At 63.7% G+C, this 11,779-nt stretch overlaps 1 protein-coding gene across 1 annotated transcript; it reads right to left on the bottom strand.

Moving 5' to 3' along the window:
* Positions 1-149: 149 nt before the first annotated feature.
* On the bottom strand, positions 150-11,283 carry DGAT1 (diacylglycerol O-acyltransferase 1). The gene is made up of 17 exons (XM_030303646.1): positions 10,883-11,283; positions 6,355-6,442; positions 4,262-4,302; positions 4,082-4,167; positions 3,946-3,998; positions 3,687-3,792; positions 3,427-3,540; positions 3,231-3,305; positions 3,040-3,143; positions 2,914-2,952; positions 2,789-2,830; positions 2,654-2,698; positions 2,452-2,564; positions 2,304-2,369; positions 2,132-2,219; positions 1,979-2,041; positions 150-1,882 (listed from the first exon to the last, which is right to left on the bottom strand). Exons 1-17 carry the CDS (start codon positions 11,083-11,085, stop codon positions 1,727-1,729), a joined length of 1,482 nt encoding a protein of 493 aa, XP_030159506.1. The 5' UTR covers positions 11,086-11,283; the 3' UTR covers positions 150-1,726.
* Positions 11,284-11,779: the final 496 nt, after the last annotated feature.

The raw sequence follows: 11,779 nt of genomic DNA, 5'->3' as shown, positions 1-11,779 counted from the left end.
TGCCACCCCCCCCCGGGGGGGGGGGGGGAGGGCCCCAGGGCGGGGGTTCTCAGAAGGGGGCTGGAAGTCTGAGCCGTGATGGTCTCCTCGGAGAGAAGGTAGATGTCCAGGGCATAGCCGTGTGCGCCTGACTCCACAGGACCCGTGTGTGCTCAGAATTCTTTATTAAAGGACGAGGGAGGGGGTGGTGGGACAGACCCACAGGAATGCCCTGCCCAAGGCCTCCCCACATGGGACCAGGTGGGGCATGGACAGACAGGCAGGCCGTGCACATCTTCTCGGCAAAGGCACCCCGTTTTTCACGCATTCACAAGGCACTGGACTGGTTTGGGGGGAAGGGTTGGGTGCCGAGGGGTGGGGAGGTGACAGGCCAGAGCAGCCTGCCTGATGATCTGTGCCCCCAGGAGTTCACTCCCTGCTCACCGTCCTCAGCAGGGGCCAGGGAGACACTGCCTCCACCCTGGGATCCAAAAAGGAACCCCTCCCCCCCCCCCAAAGGGAGCCTTCCCCATCCCCCATCCCCACCGTGGCAATTCCACTATAGCCAAAGGGAAGGAGGATGTGGAGTTGAACAGGTGCTGGGTGGGGCAGGGGCAGCACAGGTCTTGAGGCGGCCGCCCAGACACCTCCTGAAGACCCCTGTCTTATCAGGCCACATCTGTGAGTCAGGGCACATCTGACCCAACAGGGCCTTGGGGTTTCCAGTACAGAGAAGGGGCAGGCCTCAGGCCAACAGCACCCAGAAGGTGCAGAGAGCTGGTGTTGAAGCATCTCCACGGATGCGTGTGCTCATGAGGGAGACCCAGGTCAAGGCTTGGGCCAGGCCACCTGCCTCCTCCGAGAGGCAAGAGTCCCCGAGGCTCTGCATCTGTCCCCGGTGAGCACCCCAGCATGTAGCCACCCTAGGGGCAGCAGCAGCTCCCCAAGGGTCCGTTGACTCAGCCTCTGTGAGCTCCATGGCCTTGTCTGAGAACTGCACTCGACATGCAACTCCGCCAGCCCCCTGGTTGGTCCTGACTCTTGACCCTCTTACACACCCCAGTCTCCAGCCACGACCCCGAGCCAAGGTCCGCTGCCAGGAAGTCCTTGGTCAGCCTCTACTGAGGCCCTATCACAGGGACCACAGAGCTCTGAGCTAATCACCACCCCCCACAAACTCGCACACAAGGTTAACGAGGGCAGTGACAAGGTCAGGGAGTGTCACCTCCACTGAGCCTTGTTAGGCAAATGGGAGTTGCCACCTGTGATGAGCTGTGTGCCAGGAGGAGGAATCTGCCTGACCACCAATATCTGGCCCCCAACCCCAGCCTCAACATCACCATGGTGCCCTGCCCAGCGGTGTTCCAGGACACAGCACCCCAGGAGACATGGGCATAAGCACCAGTAAGGCCAGTGGGACCCAGCTCCCCCTCCCAAGAGCACAACTAGCACCCCACAACCCCAGCAGGTTGAGGGCAGCCACTCTGGACAGTACTTTATTGAGTTCCTCAGACCCCTGGGCAGGATCACACAGATTCCTGGGGCACTGGCACTTCCCACCAGCGCTGGCCTGTGCCTGGTCTGCCATCCCTGAGCAGGGCAGGAAGGAGCCCCATGAGGGCAGAGAGGCCTTCCACGGGAGGGGGGCGTGGCTGGGAGGAGGCAGTGGACAGCCGAGCCCCCTCCCTAGCACACAGGTGGGTGATGGGCCCTGGCCATCGGCAGCGAGGACCTGCTGTGGAGCAGCTCAGGAGGCGACCACCGGGGCCTCGTAGTTGAGGACGTAGTAGTCGTGGACATACATGAGCACGGCCACCGGCTGCCCAATGATGAGCGTCAGCCACACAGCTGCGTTGCCGTAGTTTCCCTGGAAGAGGCGGCTCACTATCCATGCCAGGGGTATCTGGGGACACGGGGCCACGGTCAGTGGGCCATAGTGACCAGAGGGCTGGCGGCTCCCGGGGCAGCGGGAGAGGGTGGCTGCAGAGGGAATGCTCACCTGAGCCATCATGCCTGTGAAGGCCCAGAGGCGGAACATGTGCAGGGGGATGCTCACCAGGTACTGCAGGGGGAGTGAAAGGATCAGCTGCCATTTCGGGCTAAACACACACACACCCCTAAGGTGAGGCCATGATGCCTGCAGAGCACTGACCTCGTGGAAGAAGGCCGAGGCAAAGAACACCCCCATCCTGGCTACCCACTTGCTGCTGCCCCGTCGAAGCATGGGCTTGTAGAAGTGCCTGTGGAGGGAGGGGGCCGTGGGATGGGTGCCCGGGACCACACGAAACTGCACACCCACCAGGCACATTCCTGCCCGCACCCACCTGAGGCACCACTTGTGCACAGGGATGTTCCAGTTCTGCCAGAAGTAAGTGACGGACTCAGAGTTCCTAGGAACAGACAGCGGGAGCGAGTGACCGGCTGGCACCGTGGCCCAGCCCAGCCCCCAGCCCCACGCCCAAGGCCACCCACCACCAGTCCCGGTAGAACTCCCGGTCTCCAAACTGCATGAGCTCGGCCACGGCGTTCATGCAGGAGTGGAAGAACCAGTAGAAGAAGATGAGCCAGATGAGGTGGTTGGGGACCTGTGGTTGGGGGGAGGCAGGTGCCAGGTTCCAGAACACCCCGCCCACCGGCTCACTCGTGCCCCACCCTACCCAGCCCCGAGGCTCACCGCCAGCTTCAGCAGGCGCTCAACGATGCGTGAATAATCCATGTCCTGCGGAGACAGAGCTGAGCTGGCTCCCCGGGCCGCGCGCAGCCCCACCCGTCCTCCCCCACCCCACCACAGGAGAGCCTGACCCCTCACCTTGAAAGGCTTCATGGAGTTCTGGATGGTGGGGACCATCCACTGCAAAAGAGGGCACACCGTCAGCCCCCTGGCTACCCTGAGCTCCCGCTCCGGCCCGGCCCCGCCCCGCCGGCCCCGCATACCTGCTGGATCAGCCCCACCTGCAGCTGAGTCAAGAACAGCTGCGGGAAGAAGAGCAGCAGGCTGAGCCCCCCGGCAGCCAGCAGACCCCAAGCCCTCGAGGCACCACCGCCCCGCCTCCATCTCACCATCTCAAGGAGCCGCCGCAGCAGGAAGCGCTTTCGGATGCGGGGAGAACGGGGAAAGTTGAGCTCGTAGCACAGAGTAGGAGCAAAGAGGAAGTAGTACAGATCTGGAATGGCAGGGCGGGGCTAGGGGGCCTGCTGCACGCTATCCCTCCCTGGCTGCCCTCTAGCCACACCCCGGGAAGGGTCCTCACCACGGTAGGTCAGGTTGTCTGGGTAGCTCACGGTGCGCGGGGCCGCTCCCCCGTTGGCCTTCTTACCTGCAGAAGCTACAAGCAAGTTGGGGCGGGGGGGGGGGGGGGGGGGCGTGGGGGGCCTCGCTGCTGCCCAGGTCTGACCCCGTGGCAGGTGGCACAGGCTCCAAGGCCCCAGCCCCAGGCAGCCCCTCACCAGACTTGGCTTTGGCCTTAGCTTTTCGCTCTCGGCACCACAGGTTGACGTCCCGGTAGGAGAAGAGCTTGAGGAAGAGGATGGTGTACACCATCAGAGCCAGCACGGAGCCCACTGCGGGAGAGGCAGGCTCAGGCCACAGCCCCCCCACACCACCCGCGGGAGAGCCACGGCCACAGGCACAGCCCCTGTGGTTGACCTGGGTCTCTCCTGCGGGCCCAAGACAGGTGGGAATGGGTGGGATGAGGGAAGGGGCACACCTGGAGTGATGGACTCAAGCAGCAAGGCCACAGCAGCCGGGAAGCAGAGAATGGTGGCCAGGTTGACCACGTGCAGCAGCAACCCTGCCTGTTCCGTCAAGGCACCCTGGGGGGGGGGGGGCGGGGGCAGCGTGCTCAGCCAGAGCCCCCACTCCCTGGGCACAGGCCCTCCCAGGGAAGCTACACACAGCCTGAAACACAGGCCTAATGAGGAGAGCAGACCTCTAGGCAGGGCAGGGGACACGAAGGCACTGCTTACCACTGCCAGGCGCTTCTCCACCTGGAATGCAGCCACAGCAAAGACATTGGCCACTGAGGATGGAAGTGCCATGGGGCGATTCAGGCCCAGGTCAAGGCCTGTCCCCACCCGAAGCCCTCCCTGGCTCCCAGCTCACCAATAATTAGGCACAGGGCGGGCCAGCTGTAGGGGTCCTTCAGGAACAGAGACACCACCTGGATGGGGTCCACCAAGATGCCATACCTGGGGATGGGGGGGGTGGGGGGTGGGGATGAGGGCCTGAGCAGGTGGGGAGAGGCCTCAGGGGCAGGGTAGGGGCCCTGGGGAAGACACTCACTTGATGAGGTTTTCTAAAAATAACCGTGCATTGCTCAAGATCTGCAAGAGAGAGGAAGGGCACAGCCCCATGAGCCTTGGCCACAGGGCACCCACCCCAGCTCGTCCCAGCACCTATAGCGGCAGGAGCCCTGGGTCCGGATGGCAACCCGCACCTGCAAACCCAGGACGCAAGCCCTGTCTGACCTCCACGCCAACGCTGAGACTTACCATCCACCTCACCCCACACTGGTGCAGGGACAGCAAGTCTTGCCATTGCCCGCATCACCCCAGACACAATACTGGCGTCTGCAGTGTTGCAAAATGACCTGACGCCTAGCAGCCCTCATCTGTCCCACTGAGTTGGTGACGGCCCCAAGGCCCAAGCCTGCCCAAGAATGTCCTTGCAGTGCCTCACCCAAAACTTGCAGTGCCTGGGTGAGCGGCAGGTGCCACACCAGGGGTGCCCACACCCTGGGGAGTGGGGAGAAGCAGCGGACCAGAGTTCTAAGGGGCTCAGCAGCCAGGCCTGGAGTGCCACCTGGTGCTTGGGCCCCTGCCCCTCTCCCGCTATCCCTGTAGCATCCAAGCCTGGGCACGTGGCCCCAGAGCAGCTTCCAAGGGCAGAAACCCCCTCAAGCTGGGCTCCTGGCTCCAGCCTGGGGCTGGGGAGCGGCTTCCCTCTGCAGGCACCCGGGTCTCCTCCTCCACCCACAACACACACACCCTGCCAAGTGCCCCAAGCTCAGGCCCTGACCAGGGCTCATGGTAGGTCCTGTGGAAAAGTGATGCCAGCAAGGGGACACTCATGGGTCCCCTGACTGCCAGGTAAGGACTTCGCACAGAGATGACAAACAGGGACGGGGGTCCTGCCCTCCCGAGCCACCCGCCTGACCTGCCAACCTCCTGCCAGGCACAGATGTGCTGCCGTCACACCTGGTAGTGGCCTGTCCTGAGAGCCCACAGCAGGCAGGAGCCAGAGCTGCTAACGGGCAGCGCTCACCTCAAGGCCCAGGCCACGGAGGGACGCAGCAAGCAGCCTAAACATGGGACACAATCTCCTTCAGCAAGGGGGCAGTGGAGGCACCAGAAGCAGGGGAAAGGTTTTGGGTCTGCGCCAGGCACCGGAAGCAGGGGAAAGGTTTTGGGTCTGCGCCAAAGGGCCAGGCAGGCCCAAGGGCTGCAGGGAACACAGGTTGCCGCTCAGGCTGCCAGTACAAACCCAGCCCAAGCATGGCCTCCAGAGGCCAAGGACACAACACCTCCTGAGATGACGTCAGGCAGGCGTTTGACCCACCATCCCCTTGCCTAGCCAGCTTCCCACCCACCAGACTATGTTGCCCCCCACAGCTCCCTGGAGAGCCTCCTGGGGCCACCGGCAGGGAGGGCGTGGGTGTGCCTGGAGCCCCTTCCACACGGGTAACCACCGGAGCCGTACCCGAGGCCGTCATGTCGGGGCAAGGGTCAAAGGTCTCTGGCCACATCAGTCTGAGCGGTGGGGGCTGGACCCAGACAGGAGCTTGCCCCCCGCCCCACCCTGTGGGCTTGCCCCTTTGAGCCCTGGGCTCTAGCCGTTTCTGGGCCAGGGCTGCTGGCCCCACCCCCACAAGGTGCCAGTGGGAACCAGGCCCCAGAGGCAGGGGCCACAGCCAGGCCACACGGTGAGGTGGAGGCAAGAGCTCCGTCTAATCCCTCCGTGGGGGCACCTAGGACAAAGGCTGAGGGAGAGAGGCCAGGTGCCCTCAGAGTCGGGGCTTGGGGCTGCCAGACTAAGCCCAAGAGCCATCCGCTAAACCCTGCTCCCCGCCAGGCCAGGCCTGCCAGGGGTCCCACGCCCACAAGGGCCATTCAGAACAGCAGAAGAAACTCTTTTTTGGACCCCCAAGACCACTCACATGTGCTATTCCTGGGTTCAACAGGGACGAGAGTTGCGTGTGTGGCCGATGCAGGGACCATCACCATAACTTTCCCCCCACCAGCCCAGTGCCCCACACAACCCAGCCACATAAGCGCTGGCCCCTTTCCCCCAGAGGGCAGAGCTGGTACCCAGGCAAAGGTCAGCCCCGAACGGAGCCCTGGCCACAGGGCCACCTACTCCGATACCATGCTACTCACCAGCATCACCACACACCAGTTCAGGATCCCACGATAGTTGCTAAAGCCACTGTCAGAGCTGAACAAAGAATCTTGCAGGCGGTGGCACCTGGTAGGGCAGGAGGCACACCCTCGTAAGTAGGCACCGGCAGAGCACCCTGGGCCATGAGAACCCTGGGCAGGACCAAAAGCGGGCTCACTCCTCCAAGTCCAAGGGCAGGTCAGGGCCCAAGAGCCCAGCCAAGTTCAGCCCCTCAGGAGCCAACCTCAGGGCCCAGGGCAGGGCAGACCCCAGCCCCTTCCCCTGAGCGGCTCTCACCCATCCTGGCCCAGCAGGGTGGTCCGGGCCCCACCCAGCCCTCTCTTCTGCCCACACATCCTACTCCCCATCTACAGTCACAGGAGAGCCAGGCAGGGACGAGCTCTCAGGGCCACCAGAAGCCTGGCCTCCCAGGCAGTGGGCAGGGTCATGCCACAAACAAGAACAGCACAGCTGGCCCTGCCCAGCCCAGGGCTACGTGCAGCTGGAGCACCCCAGGCCAAGAGCCTGGCCTCACTCCCCAGAGGCCTCTGGCTGCCACCACGAACGCTGGCTACAGAGTGGTGATAGGCCCACAGGAAGAGTCCATTCCAGGATCTATAGGCCCACCTGCAATGCTGTGCAGAAGCGAGGGCCTCACCGAGTCAGCCTATCCTACCACCCAGCACCCTGAGGGCCCCCCCACCACCCGACCTCAGACAACCTCCTCCTCCATTTGGCCTACACAGCTTTGAGTGTGCACAGGGATCCAGGCCAAGGGCCAGCTGAGCACCCGGACTTACATGCACCTTCCCGGGGTCAGAGGCCCAACCCTCATACATTCACGTAGCCTCCAATTGTTTCTAAAAAATCATAACCTGTCCCAGCTCGGCCACAGGATGAGCGCTGTGTTCCTGCCCAGAGCGAGGGGGGCGAGAGGAGCCCACCCAGGTGCCAGATGCCTAAGGGCAGAGAGGTCTCCCCCAGAAGCAGGAAAAGGCAACTTCAGTGCCCACCCATGAGAGTTCCCACCTACTGCTGAGGTCGGGGACACATAAGCAGACTCTCACATCCCTGCCTGATCCTCCGGGTGACACAGAGGTAGAGGAAGGGCCACAGCACGGCTGGGGCAAGGCCCAGACTCAGCTCCCAGCTCTCTCTGTGTGCGGCCCCACCCCACCCCAGCTGCCATGCCACCAGGAAGCCCCACACAACATTGAGCAAGGCCTCCGGTTTTGTAAGACATGAGGCCAGGGACACACATCTCCACCTCTTGAGACACCCAGGTAGGAAAAGTGGGCTCAGGTGCATACACCAGAGTCACGACAGCACAGATGTCCTCTCAGTGCTGACCCCACCTCAGTGGCAAGCCTTCCTTTGGTCGGGGTCAACACCTAGACAGCGCCACACAGGAAGTGAGGGACTGGAAAGGCTGAGATGCTACTCAGCACTCTTTAGCGAGAGCAGTGGCAAGGTCTGTACCGCACCTGGCCCATGTCTGACCTCCTTGCATCCAGCTTCCCAGTCTGTCCTGGGCCTGGCGGTGAGGCCACAGGGGCCCGCTTCTCCCCGAGTCTCTGCACTTGCTTTCCTGTGAGGCCAGCACAGGTCCAGGGCCTCACTCCCCAGAGGGGACAATCTCTGGGCCTGTCCACTAGACAGGGGCCTCCCCAGCCCTTCCGCCAAGTTTGAATCTGTCCACTTTCACTGGAAGTGTCCCAGAGGCCCTGGTGCCACAACCTGCCACCCCCATCTGCACAACGTTTCACAACAGTGTGACCCCTTGCCCGCTTCGGGCCACCAAGGAGACCATGCCGGCTTTATTTTCAGCAATCTCTAAGATGAAAACAGGGGTGGAAACGGGTATTGTTTTCCAAATCTGACACCAAATGATATTATAAAAGCTTTTTCAGATTCCTGTGTCAGGCTTTCAAGGCCTTCCCAACGTGCCCACACCCACTCCCTAGGTCCCCCCACAGGGCTCCCGACCATCCCCCTGCCCCAGGCAACCCCACTTCCACGCACATCAGAGACCCAGGGAAGGAAGCCCACCACCCACCAAAACCCATAAGGCCCAGCCTTGCCGGTGCGCTCAGCAGCAGTGGGCCAGAGGGCAGGCAGGCAGGATATGGCCACAGTCTCCAGAGCTACCTTTGTCACCCTCTCCCCTACTACCAGGGCCACCCACACCTCTGTGCCTTCCAGCGGTCCCACACCTGCTCCCCAGGGCCACTGTAACTCATCACGTGTATCATCTCACTCAACTCTCCCATCAACTTTGGGAGGTAGGTGCAAAGGAAAACTAAGCCTGGCCAAAGTTCAAAGCTTCCCCAGGGGCACAGCCCTCAAGTGTGGATCACAACTGGGGACCACGTGGTCCAATTCCAGGGCCAAGGGGAGCCAGGAGGGGGCAGGCTGCCAGCTCTCCTCCCAGCTGCCACTTCCTCAGCACTTCCTTCACCGGGCCTCGGGGCTGAGCCCTGGGGTACAAGGTAAGGAGGCAGGCTCTGCATCTGGGAAGACCCCAGTGGAAAGGAAGAAACAGAGGGCAACCCAGGAACAAACACCCTGGGAGAGCCCTGAGACTAGAAGGCCCTGCTGGGAGTGTCCATGAACAGAGAGCCAGATGGCACGGGCAGCGTGTGGGGTGCCCTCTCCTTCCTGCCCCAGAGCCACACCTGGCCATGGCCCGGAAGAAATGAGTTCACACCCAGAGCCTGACCCACCTGCCCAGGCCAAGGCGAGCAGGAAGTGCAGGGAGGGGAGGAGGCCTAGAGCCCAGGGAGCAAGGAGGAATAGGGAGGGAAAGGCAATAAGCAGAAAGGAGGGGAGACAATTGAGAGGAGGCTGACAAGGAGATGAGTAGGAGCCAAATCCCAGGAGGGCAGCCAGAGCCAGCCCTGACCCTGGCGGCCCTCTGGGCCCTGGGTCATCGGCCTTTGAGAAACAAGCACACACAGCCTGCACGACCTGGAGACCAGGAGAGGACCGTCCTTGCCAGCTCCCTCCCCAGCCCTGGGCAGGCCCACCCCTGCCATCTACTGCTCCTCTTCCCAGGGGGCCCAGACTTCCAGGCCTGGCAGACGGGGCTGCCACTTGCTCAGCCCAGCTCTCAGGGACATGGGAGAGGCTTCTGGACAGCTGGCCCTGGCAGAGCAGGGAAGTGACTGCCCATCCCAGAGTGGCAACTTGGCCCAAAGTCAGCACTCCCCATCTTACACAAAAGGACACCAACTCCTGCCACCTCTGGAGGAGAGCATGCTAGCCACGCCCCTGCCTCCTGACCAGCACTTAGCAGAGGGGACTCCAGGACCCTCGGTCCTCTGCAGCCTCCTTCAGCACCTTCCCAGGCCCGCGGGAAACAAGCCCCTTTCCCCGCCCCTGCAGGAAAGGCACGCTCCTCCTCGCTTCTGCTCCTCCGCCACAGCGCCTTCAGGGACTCTGGGCCTGACCTTTGCTCACACTGCTCAGCGCTGACATCATCTTATCTCTCAGGTGGACTGGGAGCACCACAAGGGCAAGGCCCCTGGCCGCCTCACCCACCCTCTCAGCACAGTGAAGAAAGCCTCCGTTCTTGGGTACTGAGAGAGCAAATCCTTGCCAACAGACTGCCTAGTTGCCCACTTCCTCCTTGATAAGCTCTAGCCCCAAAGGCGCCCCCAAAGCCAGAGCCCCCGAGGATACCCGGGCCACACTGAAGGCCAGAAGTGGGAGAAGGAGGTTGGAGGCAGCCGACACCCTGTCCTTCCAAGTCCTCCCAGTCAGTCAGGTTTCCTCCCCCAACCCCTTCCCGCCAGACCTTCAGATAAACAGGGTGCCCACCTGTGGGCACTTCGAACCCCTCTCCTGTACCCCAACCAGGGGTTGAGAGTCCCAATATAGGACCCAACTTGTTCTGACAAGGTAAGCAGGGCCCCAGCCCAGCCAGGCACTGGGTGACGGAGGGACGAGTGTGTCAGGAAGGGAGGAAGGGACCCCCGCGAAGACGACTCTTGGGAGGGTCTGCAGGGAGAGAAAGACTCTCACGCTGCCCTGTGCCGACCCTCAGGCAGTCCCAGGCTCCTGCCGGCTGCCTCCCCAGCAGGTCCACCCTCCTATGGGAGACCTCCTACCACCAAGGCACCCCTCACAACCCCCAGGAGAGACCTCCTCAATTACAAACGACCTGATCCCTCCTTCTTCCAGACACAGAAAACTTGTGCGTAGCAGAAGCCAGCCGGCCTGGGGGTCAGCGTCCTGAGTTACCCTGAGGAAGAGCCTAAGGACCCACATGAGGATGTGTAGAGAGAGGGGTGGGGGTCTGAAAGCCGGACTGCCCCCGGCTCCCCTCTGGCCCCCACGTGGGTGACCTTGGCAAGTGACTCTCCACTCCTATGCCTCAGTTCCCCCGCAGGGGCCCAAGGGGGGCACACCTGTCCACGCCAAAGTCCGGGAGCCAGGCTCTCCGACTCGGAGCCCGCGCTGCTGCGGTCACGCCCGGGGATGTGGGGAGGGTCTCGGGCAGGGGTTAGGGGTGAGACGCCTCGCTACCTCAGATCCCAGTGGCCGCTGCCCACGTCGGAGTCTCCGTCCTCGCCCTTGTCCGGGGCCGGAGTCGGCGCCGGCGCGTCTCCCCCGGCGCCCACGTCCCGCACCTCCTCTTCCGCCACCGTGGGCCCACCGCCGCCCTGGCTCGAAGGCCGTGAACCCGTCCTCCGGCGCCGGGAGCCGCCCGCGCCGCCGCGGTCGCCCATTGCCTCAGCCCGCACCCCGTCCCGGCCGAGTCGTGGCCCGCCGGGCTCGCAGCGCCCAAGGCCCGCGGCCCCGCCTCCGGACTCTCGGCCAACGGCCGCCACCGCCCCCTGCCGGACGCCGTAGCCCGCGCGCAGGCCCGGGCCGCCAATCAGCGCGCGCCCTCCGGGCAGCCCGAGGACCACGGTCTGGTCTCTCCGGGAGCCTCTAACTGGCCAGCCGCGGCGGCGCGCGCCCGTTTGTAGTCCGCGGGCGCGAGGGGCATTCTGGGAGTCGTGGTCCCCCCCGCGCGCGGCACCCTGGGAGCCGGGGCCGCCCAGCGCGGCGCACGCTGGGAGTCACGGTAGCGGGGCTCAGGCGGGAGCGTGTCTGCTGGCGGACGGCCCGCGACGGGGCCACTGCCCCGCGGGCCTCAGCGTCTCTGCGGAACTCGTCAGGCTTCCTGGCAGCTGCGGGCCGCCCCTGACCGCTTGCCTGCTTCTTCTCCCACTGTGTAAACACCGGGTTTCGTCATTCCCCAGCCGAGGCGCGCAGTGTGGGGTGTAGATTATGGAGAAATGCCTCTTGCGTTACCGTCCGGCCGCCCACGTCCCTGGGGATTCGCCTCGCCCACCACCCAGCGTGTTGGTCCCGGAGCGCGCGGCGCGACGCAGCTGTGCTCCACGAGCCCTCTGGTTACCACCGCAGAAGCACCCT

Source organism: Lynx canadensis, chromosome F2 (genome assembly GCF_007474595.2).
Source record: "Lynx canadensis isolate LIC74 chromosome F2, mLynCan4.pri.v2, whole genome shotgun sequence".
In the NCBI taxonomy this organism is placed as follows: Eukaryota; Metazoa; Chordata; class Mammalia; order Carnivora; family Felidae; genus Lynx; species Lynx canadensis.
The sequence above is the reverse complement of the archived record's forward strand: the minus strand, read 5'-3'. Positions and strand labels throughout refer to the sequence as shown.